The following is an 11,839-nucleotide window of genomic DNA, read 5'->3' on the forward strand; positions in this document are numbered from 1 at the left end:
GACTACTAATGAAAATCAATTTAGATGTTCCTTAAATTGACGTAAATTTTGAACTATTTACTTGACATGTTTTAAATAAACCATTAAAAAATATTGATTTTAAAAGAAAACAAAAATTGGGTAGTATGAAAATTGTTTTCTTATTATTAACAGTAAAGTATTTTAAATGATAAAACATATTTAGCTTCTTAATTTAGTCCACAGCAAAGACACAGACAGCAGTTGAAAACTCTGTCCGTAGACAATTTCTGTAAGTTATGGTAAAGCTTGAAGAAAAATTGACTAAATCAGAACTGGTTGAAACTACTAAAATAACAACAATAATTTGTAGCCTATTTAATAAAAGGTTCATCATTTCACGAAAATTAGATAATTTATTGTCATAATTTTAGCTAGCATCATCCTTACTGCAGCCACCATCAACATTTCCATCAGTTTCACAGCCATTGTCATCTTCACTAGCAGCACCAATAAGAAATATATGTAATGGTAGTATGACAGCCTGATGTAAACACTGTAATTATTTAAACAGTTTGTGTTAAGCATTACTTTGTTATTTACTAAATGAATTTTATATCCTCCTGCATCAAGTCTTTGTCTTGAATGGAATGACCTTGGCATACTGGAAACACCATTCATTGTATTTTGTGATGGTCTTCAAGCTAACTGCAACCTCAAGCGACTTGATATCAGAAATAACCAGGTCACCCACCATGGAACCAAACAGCTGGCAGAAGCATTATCAACAAACAAGACCCTTCAAGTCATTGGTAAGTAATTATCATTAACATTTAAGTAATTTAATTATTATTTGAATAACTATAATCATCATTTAAATAATGTTAGTATTCAATTCAGCAATCATAGATATCATTTGTGTAATTATAATTATCATTTAATTATCATTAAGTAGTTATGATGGGGTTTATCTCCTATGTAATGTAGTGGTTATGTAGCACATAAAATGATAGTGAAGTGTTTGCAGGTTGAAGGCTATTGTAAGTTTATGAGTTCTACTGTCCTCCATCCCAGGGTCTCAAGGGCCCACACCTCCCACACCCTCAGAGGTAGCAAAAGTAGGTCTGGTGAGATTGTTGTTATGCTTGAACAGAGACATATAAACTATAAGAGAAATTACCTATAACAGGTAACTTCTACATGCCTAGTAAATTACTTTATTTACTAAAAAATTCGAAACCTATAGGTCTAACCGTTAAAAATAAGGTAAAAGTTTTTATTTTTTTCTTCCCTTTGAAATGTTTCACTTTGTGGTTTTCAGTCATTTATGACTGTTTTCTGGCGTTTAGAAGTTACCTGTTATGGGTAATTTCTCTTATACTTTATATGGAATATGTTGTCTATTGACTTTTTTACATGCTAGGCCACTGGTAGTATAACTCTGTATGGTTTTTGCTACCCTTTTATATATATACTTGAACAGAGACATGTAGATTCGTGCTGCATCCAAGAAGTAAGGTGGAGAGGAAGTTCTGCTAGGTTCCTCACATGCAAAGAACATAGGTATAAGATTTTCTGGTCAGGGAACACTGACGGGGTCAGGTGTGTGGGTATACTTCTTGTGGAGAAATGATTTGATAAGATAATTGAAGTAGTCAGAGTCTGTGATAGAATACTTAAGATTAGATTAGTGTTGCAACATGGGTTAGCAACCATTATCTTGGCTTATGCCCCTCAGCCAAGGCTACCTGATGAACAGAAAGACTGATTTTATGACACCCTCTTGCAGACTACCTCATTGATGAATGACAGGGACCTTCACTTTGTGGCTGGCAACATCAATGGGCATGTTGGACAACATGCAAGGGGCTTCCTTGGCATACATGGAGGCTATGGTTTTGATTCCCCCAATGAGGAGGGGACCAGGCTGCTGGAGTTCTGCAATGCAAATGTTATCGGTTGTAATACTAACTTCAGGAAACCTGCCAGTCACCTATTCACCTACCGATCTGGTGGACACACTAATCAAATTGACTACATCCTCACCAGGAAACGGGAAGGATGCCTACTTATAAATGTCAAAAACCTTCCCAGGTGAAGAATGCACCCCGCAACATTGATTAGTAGTTAACAACTTCAGGATCAGGGCTAGATGGATGCCCAGAAGACAACCAGCATAGAAGTCTGGAAGCTTAAGGATCTCGCAAATGGACAGAGATTTAGAGACATATTACTTGAAGCTTTTGACAAAATAGAGGAGGATATGGCATCACATGATGTGGAAGACAACTGGAGGTTCCTGTAGGACAACCTGTTGAGGGTTACTGACCAGATCTGTGGATGGTGCAAAATCCCCTCATAATCCAAAGTAACGTGGTGGTGGAACAATGTAGTTGACAGGGCCATTAAGGAAAAGAAACAGGCATGGAAGGACTGGAAGAACAGTGGTAGCAGGAAATTGCATCAAATTGCCAAAAGGGAAGCTATGAGACAGGTTTACTTAGCCAGAGGGGAAGCAGATAAGAAAAAAATTACCAATATTCTGCATCATGAGGACCAGAGACTTGAAGTGTTTCTTGTTGCAAGACAGTGTGTGAGAGAGAATCATGATATCATAGGAGAGAAGTGTGTCCGCATGGATGATGGCTCACTTGCATTTAATGAGAGAGACTTAGAGATACCACTATGAAAGGTTGCTAAATGAAGAGAATGAATGGGAGAAAGAGAGTCTGCTGAATGTTGACCTAACAGAGGGACCAGATATCCTAATTGGCAGTACCTTGGTAGATAAAGCAATTAAGGGTATGAAGACAGGGAAAGCCTCTGGTCCATCAGGAATCATTGCAGAGATGCTTAAAATATCTGGCAGTGTCAGCTATAGTCTAGTCACCCGTATTACGAACCAGGATATGAAAGAGTCATACCCAAAGACTGGTGTAGCAGCACCATAGTAAACTGCTACATTAGGTACGAATAATTACAGAGGTATCAAGTTGTTGGATCAGGTAATGAAAGTCGTGGAGAGGGTCATAGCCCAACAAATAAGGGAGAGAGTTAGTTTACATGAGATGCAGTTTGAGTTTGTGCCAGGGAAAAGCATCACTGATGCTATATTTCTGGTAAGACAGCTGCAGGAGAAATACCTAGCCAAGGATAAACCTCTGTCCCTGGCTTTCATTGACATGGAGAAAGCCTTTGACAGGGTCCTCCAATCCGTTATCAGGTGGTCAGTGTGGAAACTAGGAATAGATGAGTGGTTAGTGAGAGCCATACAAGCCATGTATAGGAATGCTGTCAGTAAGGTGAGGGTTGGCAATGAGTATAGTGAAGAATTCCAGGTAGGGGTAGGGGTCCACCAAGTATCAGTCCTCAGCCCCTTCTTATTCATCATAGTCCTCCAGGCAATTCAAGACAGGATGCCCCTGGGAGCTTCTCTATGCTGATGTCCTTGCTCTAATAGCTGAGTCACTATGAGAACTAGAGGAGAAGTTTCAGGTGTGGAAACAAAAACCAAAGTCTTAATAAGTAGGAAGGCAGACAAATCACAAACCCCTTCAGGTAGATGGCCCTGCTTGATCTGTAGAAAAGGCGTAGGTAGAAATTTCATATGATGTACTCGGTGTAAGCTATGGACACATAAGAGGTGCAGCAATATCAAAGGAAGGCTAACTGAGAAGATAGTTTTTGTGTGTGGCAAATGCTCAGGTGCAATAAACACTGAAAATGTGTAGAAGACAGCTTCCGTCACATGCCAGGGGGAAAAACTATAAGTAGTTGATAGCTTACATTACCTAGGTGACCAAGTCAGTAGTGAGGGTGGATGATCTGAGAGTGTAGCTGCTAGAATAAGAATAGCCTGGGCAAAGTTCAGAGAGCTCCTACCTCTGCTGGTGACAATGGGCCTCTCACTCAGAGTAAAAAGTAGACTGTATGACACTTGCGTGCAAACAGCCATGTTACATAGCAGTGAAACATGGGCCGTGACTGCTGAGGACATGCGCAAGGAATGAAGCTAGTGTGCTCCATTGGATGTGTAATGTCAGTGTGCATACATGACAGAGTGTAAGCACTCTGAGACATAAAAAGCATCAGATGTAATGTACAAGAGAGACGACTGTGCTGTTATGGTCATGTGTTGTGTATGGATGAAGACAGCTATGTGAAAAAGTGTCACACCCTAGCAGAAGAGGGAACCTGTGAAAGAGGTAGACCGTGGTGAAGCACAACCTTTGAACGTAGGGCCTCACGGAGGCAATGGACAAGTGACTGAGACCTTTTGAGATATGCTGTGCTTAAGAAGACCCGGCAAGCTAAGTGAGACCATAACCATAGCCTATGCCAGTGCAGCATAACCAGCCCATTTAAGAATACTCTTCAATCCTTGGGCAATAAACTGCGCTTGCGAAGACCTGTCGAGTCAAGTGAAGTCATTGTCGTGGCCAATGACTGTACTGCCTGACTGGCTCCCGTGTCGGTGGCACGTAAAAAGAACCATTCATGTGTGGTTGATGCCAGTACCACCTGACTGGCCCTCGTGCTGGTGTCACATAAAAAGCACCCACTACACTCTCGGAGTGGTTGGCATTAGGAAGGGCATCCAGCTGTAGAAACTTTGCCAGATCAGATTGGAGCCTAGTGCAGCCATCTGGCTTGCCAGCCCTCAATCAAACTGTCCAACCCATGCCAACATGGAAAGTGGACGTTAAACAACGATGATGGTGATGATTAATGTGAAGCTGATGTGAGATAAATTTCACTGGGGATATGACATAAGTCTCTTGCAATTAACTTCCTAAAAAATTATTTTATAGCTTGCTAAATTAAAGAAAGTGCAGTGAATATCAGGTCCAGCCTTAATATACACGACAATGAAAAAGAATATATATATTCTGCTTCAGTATCTTGTATAGCTGGATAGTGTTGTACTACATTGGATAGCTTGACAAATACAAAGGAAGTAACTTAGTGGACAAAAGTAAAGTACTGGAAGTTGAAGCTAGAATCCTTTATCCACTTTCCAGCAAACAGGAAGATTCTATGAGTGGTGAATGAGAATGGACAGTTCAATGTAAATATGTTGTAGCAATCTCTAAATAAGGTTTCAGAATCATTTAGTTAAGTTTGAAACTAATTTGTGTGCTTATTCTGAGTATGAATTTATTTTGTTAGCTTCATTTCTATTGACACCACTCATCTAAGCTTTCACAGATTTTAGAAATTGAATAATTCATGGATGCCAACTGCATAATAAAGAGGAGGGATATAACTGTCAGTATATGTAATGTATGGTGCAATAAAAAGTTTAATGAGGAATGAGAAAATAATAAAATTAGTCATATACAAAATATTGGTTTAAAATTTTGACACAAGGCCAGAAATTTTGTAAGAGGGGTTAAATCCCCAGTTCTCAACTGCTACTTATTTTATCAACTCTGAAAGGATGAAAGGCAAAGTCACCCTTGAATTCAGGACATAAAAATGGACGAAATGTCACCAAGCATTTTGCCCACATGCTTGCAATCCTGCCAGCTTGCCACCTTAGTCAATTACAAAATATTACTCATCAAATAATGTTTTCATTGAAAGAAACATGCTGGGAATCTTTTTCCATACTTATGACAAAATAATAGTTGTCCACTTATGTTTTTTCTTGCCACATATTTAATTCTACCTTAGCTTTTATGCATGCTGATGCTCATTTTTAAAGATTTTTATAACTAAGAGTACTTTATAGTTTTTCATTAAATAACTGAATCTAATTAGTAAGAGAGGCGTAATATTGTTGAGAATATGAATCAACTTTTTAATGCAAGGTCATTATTTATGTATAGCTGGCCCCATGCTGTCAAAAATGACAGTTAATTGTAGTATTCTATATATAAAAAGGATACAAACAGTGGAAAAATAAAATCAAACAGCCCTTCAACTCTGTGTGTGTGTGTGTGTGTGTGTGTGTGTGCATTTATATGTATGAGTAGCACAGTCTGTAGTGAATGCAGTTGTTTTCTATTCTTTGTCACAGCCCCCTTCCTTCCTTTTTAAGTGTGTCTGTTTATATATATGTATGTGTAAATGCATGTGTGTCTGTAATTCTATTTTCTATGTATCTTTCTAAACAAACATACATGAACACATATACACTCACTCAAATATATATAAATATATTTTACACATACACACACACACTAATACAACACACAAACATCCACATAATAATGACAACCAATGTGTGTAAGCCAATCCACTATACATATACACACACAGACACCTTTCAGTTTGTCATCACCCCTTCCTTCATCAGTCATCTCTTGTGATGGACAAAAACACAAGAGAATTATATATTAGTAGATTCTTTTACAGCTATTCTGCTGTTCCTATATTCTACTTACCTCCAGTTATTTTATGAAAATATTTACTGATCTAAATTAGTAGTTGACTTGTTAAAATGTAGACTTGTTAAAATACACTAAAAATTCTTGGGGAAATACCAAAATTTGTAAAACCATCTGACTCATAGAAAAATTGATACAAACACATAGAGAATCTCCACTAAGTATACATATTTAATAATAATAATAATAATGATGATGATAATAATAATAGTAGTAGTAGTAGTAGTAATAATAATAATAATAATAATAATAATAATAATAATAATAATAATAATAATAATGATAATAATAATAATAATTATAATAAAAATAATAATAAATTGTTAAAAAAAACCCAGATAGTTATCTTTTGAAATGTATTATATGAATGCATAATCATCTACTAACACCTTTTCAGATTTAAAATGGAATAAAGTTGGTTTAACAGGTGGGCGTGCCCTGCTTGATCTTCTTCATGTTAATAAAACCTTGTTAAAAATAGACTTAGCTGGTAACGACATTCCTTGTGACATTGTTTCCTCCATTGGTATGTATAAGTATTCTTTGATTTCATTATTTAAAAAAATAATAATTGGAAAATATTTCAGAGATATAATTCATCATCATCGTTTAACGTCCGCTTTCCATGCTAGCATGGGTTGGACGATTTGACTGAGGACTGGTGAACTGGATGGCTACACCAGGCTCCAATTTGATTTGGCAGAGTTTCTACAGTTGGATTCCCTTCCTAACGCCAACCACTCTGAGAGTGTAGTGGGTGCTTTTATGTGCCACATGAATGAGATACAAAAGATGTATTGGAGCGTCTTATTTTCAGAAAATGAATATGTATAAATGTATATTTATCCATATATACTTATGGATAAATATATATCCATAAATATTATTTATTTATGTAAATTCGACTAAACACATATATGTTGATACACTTAGAAAATTTCTTTTAAGTATTGAAGAGCTTTTTAGAGTCACTGCCTGGAGCTTGTTTTTATAGTAATGAGCTGATGGTAAATATATCTTCCTAAGCCTGGGATGCTGGTATCTGTTTCCAACAGCCTTAACATGCTATCAAGAATGACTTACAATCAGTATATACCATGCTTTTGATAGTATGGTTTTAGATGCCCATGTAGTTGTAAGTAGACACAGACACAGTTTTGGGCCTGTCCACACTTCACCAAGTAAAACAGCAAAGATATGCCAGCTGAAGGCTGGAAGGTCTTCACTAGCACCCAACCCCTGTATTTTAGTGCAACTTCTTTTATTTGTCTTCAGAATCATAAAATGGAAAAAAGAATCTTCATTTCTGGGATTTGAACTTGAAATAGATGCAATAAACTATAACAAATCTATTACAAATGAGTGAGCAACTATTATTTATAAGAATACTTCTGTCCCAGCAAGAAAAAATATCAGAGATTGCTACTGAGAAAATAAGGAGGCTTCCAGTTAGTTGTTATGATTTAGTTTTATTTCAGCTGTGTCTAGCACTTGATAAAAAAAAGTGAAACAGATATAAGATTAATGACTAAACTTAGATAAATACTTCATATTCAAATTGTACAAATGTTAAAGAAGTGTCTTTACAATCATCATCATCATTTAACATTCATTTTCCATGCTGGCATGGGTTGGACGGTTTGACTGAAACCTGATAAGCCAGAGAGTTGCACCAGATTCTGATCTGATTTGGCATGGTTTCTACAGCTGGATGCCCTTTCTAATGCCAACCACTCCAAGAGTGTAGTGGGTGTTTTTTTATGTGCCACTGGCATAGGTGCCATTAACCTGACACTGACATCAGCCATGACTATGGTCTTACTTGGCTTGATAGGTCTACAGAGCATGTTATATTGCCAAAGGTCTCAGTCACCTATCACTGCCTCCGTGAAGCCCAACTCTTGAATGGTGCTTTTTACATGCCACCAGCACAGGTGTCAGTCAGATGGCACTGGCATTGGCCACAACTATGATTTCACTTGGCTCGACAGGTCTTCACAAACACAACATATCGCCTAATGTTTGAAAGGTGCTTTTAATGGGCCAGTTACGATCTCACTTGGCTTGATGGGTCTTCTTAAGCACAGCTTTTTGCCAAAGGTTGCTTGTCATTGCCTCCATGAGGCCAACATTCGGAGATTGTGCTTCACCATCTTGTCCCATGTCTTCCTGGGTCTACCTCCTCCACAGGTTTCCTCCACCATTAGAGTGCGACACTTCTTTGTTCAACTGTCCTTGTCCATACACATCACATGACCATACCAGCACAGTCTTCTCTCTTGCACACCACATCTAATGCCTCTTGTACCCAACTTTTCTCTCAGGACGCTTACACTCTGTCCTACATGCACACTGACATTACACATCCAGTGAAGCATACTAGCTTTATTTCTTTCAAGACTACGCATGTCCTCAGCAGTCACAGCCCATGTTTCACTACTGTGTAGCATGGCTGTTTGTACACAGGCATCATACAATCTACCTTTCACTCTGAGTGAGAGGCCCTTTGTTATCAGCAGAGGTAGGAGCTCTCTGAATTTTGTCCAGCCTATTCGTATTCTAGCAGCTATGCTCTCAGAGCATCCATCCCCGTTACTAACCTGGTCACCTAGATAACGGAGACTATTGACTACTTCTAGTTTTCCCCCGGCATATGATGGAATCTATTTTCTGTACATTTATGGCGTTAATTGTACCTGTGCACCTTCCACATACAAAAACTATTTTCCCTGATAACCTTCCTCTGATATTGCTGCACCTCTTATGTGTCCATAGCTTACACCAGGTACACCTTATGGAGTTTCTAATAATGATAAGACAACTTGATGTTTCTAATAATGATAGGACAATTCCAATAGTTTTATAATAGAAGTATTCAATCCATTTTAAATTTATATTGTAGAGTCTTCTCTTCTGTGCAATCAGAAGCTTCAGCTTATGAAAACCAACTGTAAACATAAAACACATATTTTGTGTAAGCAGTATCGACATCTAGAATCTGAAAATAAAAAGCAGGTAATTTTATTTACCTTTAGCAACAATAGTGATGTATTCATTTTTTCATGCTAATATAGGTTAGGCAGGACTGTAATGTGATGCATTACCATTTCTCTATATTCTGTGCCATGGAACCTGTCTGGAATCCAACATTCTCAGATCTCATCCTACTACTACAGGTATATTTCTCTGTCAGACAAGGTTGTAGAGGTCAGATGTCTTCTAAAACCATAATTCCTGTTATATGTGCATTATCAACAAAACAGGTGTAATTTGACTGATAAATATGGGAATGTTGTTTGTAAAGCATAAACTTTCACTTGTGTTGGCTTTGATACATTTCCATCTTAAGTACTTTAAATGTCACTGTGTGCTCAGAAATGTACTTAAGCTAAGACGTGGTGCATCAAATTCAAATTTTAATATTTTTAAAGATTCTATGCTGATACTGTAAAAGTTCACATATAGTATGCCACCATGTATAATACACATCTTGATTTTGGGATTCAAATTGGTTTAAAAGCTTATAATACAATCTATAAGCTGCAATGTTTCACAACTATTACTGTTGTGATGAGAGTCACAATTCCCCCTTGCAAGAAATAGACTGGACCAAGTGATAATAAGTAGTAGCGGTCAGAGTGAAGCTTGTGTGTATCAGTTGATTAGTTTGTTTGGAATATTGATTGTTAGACTGTTATGTTGTTATTATGCCTGCATCATTATCTTGTTTATTGTTACAACACTGATATAGTGTATCTAAACCATCCATCACAATATTGTGTCGGTGCACAACATTGGAGACAGAGGATACAGCATCCGGCGATGAGGGTTTCGAAGCTCATGTAGGTTATTTAACAATTTGTCTGTGATACAACTTGTTAAATGAAAGACCTACTAGCTTCTATAATACAGTTGCAAAAGCAACAACAAGAATAGCAACAGGTGTTGCAGAAGCCACTAGTACAACAACAACAACAACAACAACAATTATTGGAGCTATACGCAAAGAAGTCCAAAAATGTAGCAAGTTTGTTTTCACCAGACGGTGAATTGAACTTCATAACAGAATTCAGATATAACCCAGAGGAGGGTATAACTTTTGCAGCATACTATAGAAGGTATGAGGAGATTTTTAAGGAAGATTGCAAGACATTGTCGGATGAAAAAAAGTAAGGTTATTATTATGTAAATTAGCTCTATCTGAGTATGATCGATACTGTAATTTCGTATTGCCCAAAAAGTCTAGTGAATTTTATTTTTAGAAACAATCAAATTACTGTCTAACATGTTCAGTGATAAAACTTCTTTATTTAACACTCAAATGGATTGTTGGAATTTAACTAAAAAAGAGGATTATGACTTTATTATATATGCAGGAACAATCAAGAGAATGTGTGAAAGTTTTAAACTTAAAGAACTTACTCCAGAGATGTTTAAGTGCCTCATTTTTGTACAAGGCCTTACAGCAAATGGAGATACAGAAATACGGGCAAGAATTCTTTCAAAATTTGAACAAGCAAACTAAGATTTAACCCTGTAGGCTGTTACAGAAGAGTATCAAAGGATGTTAAACCTGAAACACAACATAAAAAAAATTCAAGAAAAGGATTTTTCAAAAATACAGATATGTTGACCAAGAAAGTATAACCAAAGAAGATTGCTAGGTCCTAATCCATGTTACAGATGTGGAGGCCTACATTTCAGAAAGGATTGTCCTTTTAAAAACCAAAAATGTTACAGTTGTCAAAAATCTGAACACAAGAGTTCACACTGCAGAATAAAAGTATGAAGGTCAAATGTAAAAAATTCTAAAGTGCTCTCAGCAGAAAGTAAAATCAACTCCCAAATAAGGAAATTTGTACACGTAAAAGTAAATGGAGTAAATGTTAAATTATAACTGGATACTGGTAGTGAGATTTCAATCATAATCACCAACTCATGGAAGAAAATAGGGAAACCTATGTTAAGAAAAACAGCAAAAACTGCACGTGGCCTGATGGGAAACAAATTACACTTTGTAGATGAAATGTGGAATTATGTCACATTTCAAGGAAAAATGTGCCAGGCGAAAGTTTTCATTTGTAAAGAATGTAATCAATCTGTTCAGTACAGACTGGTTGGAGTTGTTTGACTTATGGCACCTCCCTTAACCCTTTCATTACTAACCCGGCCGTAGCCGGCTGAAAAATTTTTTGGTTCATAAGACTAACCCGGCTGTAGCCGTCCGAGCGTACCCATTGTTATTTAAATGTATATTTGAACCCAAATCTCGTTAGTACATTCGTTAAAACACCTGATTTCACTTTGCAAACAGTTGAGTTATTGTCTCCCACATTGTTTGGCATGATATTTGAACTCAGTGAATTTTGGAAGATTTTTTTCCACATTTTTTGCGGCGTTAATTTTTTTCAACTTTGAAGATGGAGAGGAATTTCATGCTATCAAGCAGTGATTCCGAATTTGAAGGTTTTTCAACAGAAGATATGGAG

General features: G+C 36.9%; 1 protein-coding gene across 2 annotated transcripts in view; it reads left to right on the top strand.

The window, feature by feature from the left end:
- LOC106868484 (leucine-rich repeat-containing protein 45) overlaps positions 1-11,839 on the top strand; it is a 60,833-nt gene that overhangs the window by 13,705 nt on the left and 35,289 nt on the right. The window contains exons 6-8 of one of the 2 annotated variants that reach the window (XM_014913772.2): positions 592-770; positions 6,748-6,876; positions 9,253-9,365. In XM_014913772.2, the coding sequence (XP_014769258.1) occupies positions 592-770; positions 6,748-6,876; positions 9,253-9,365 (421 nt within the window). The remainder of the gene's footprint in view (positions 1-591; positions 771-6,747; positions 6,877-9,252; positions 9,366-11,839) is intronic. The other variant, XM_014913778.2, reaches the window with a different exon arrangement.

The sequence above is a fragment of the Octopus bimaculoides genome, chromosome 1 (assembly GCF_001194135.2).
Source record: "Octopus bimaculoides isolate UCB-OBI-ISO-001 chromosome 1, ASM119413v2, whole genome shotgun sequence".
NCBI lineage: Eukaryota > Metazoa > Mollusca > Cephalopoda > Octopoda > Octopodidae > Octopus > Octopus bimaculoides.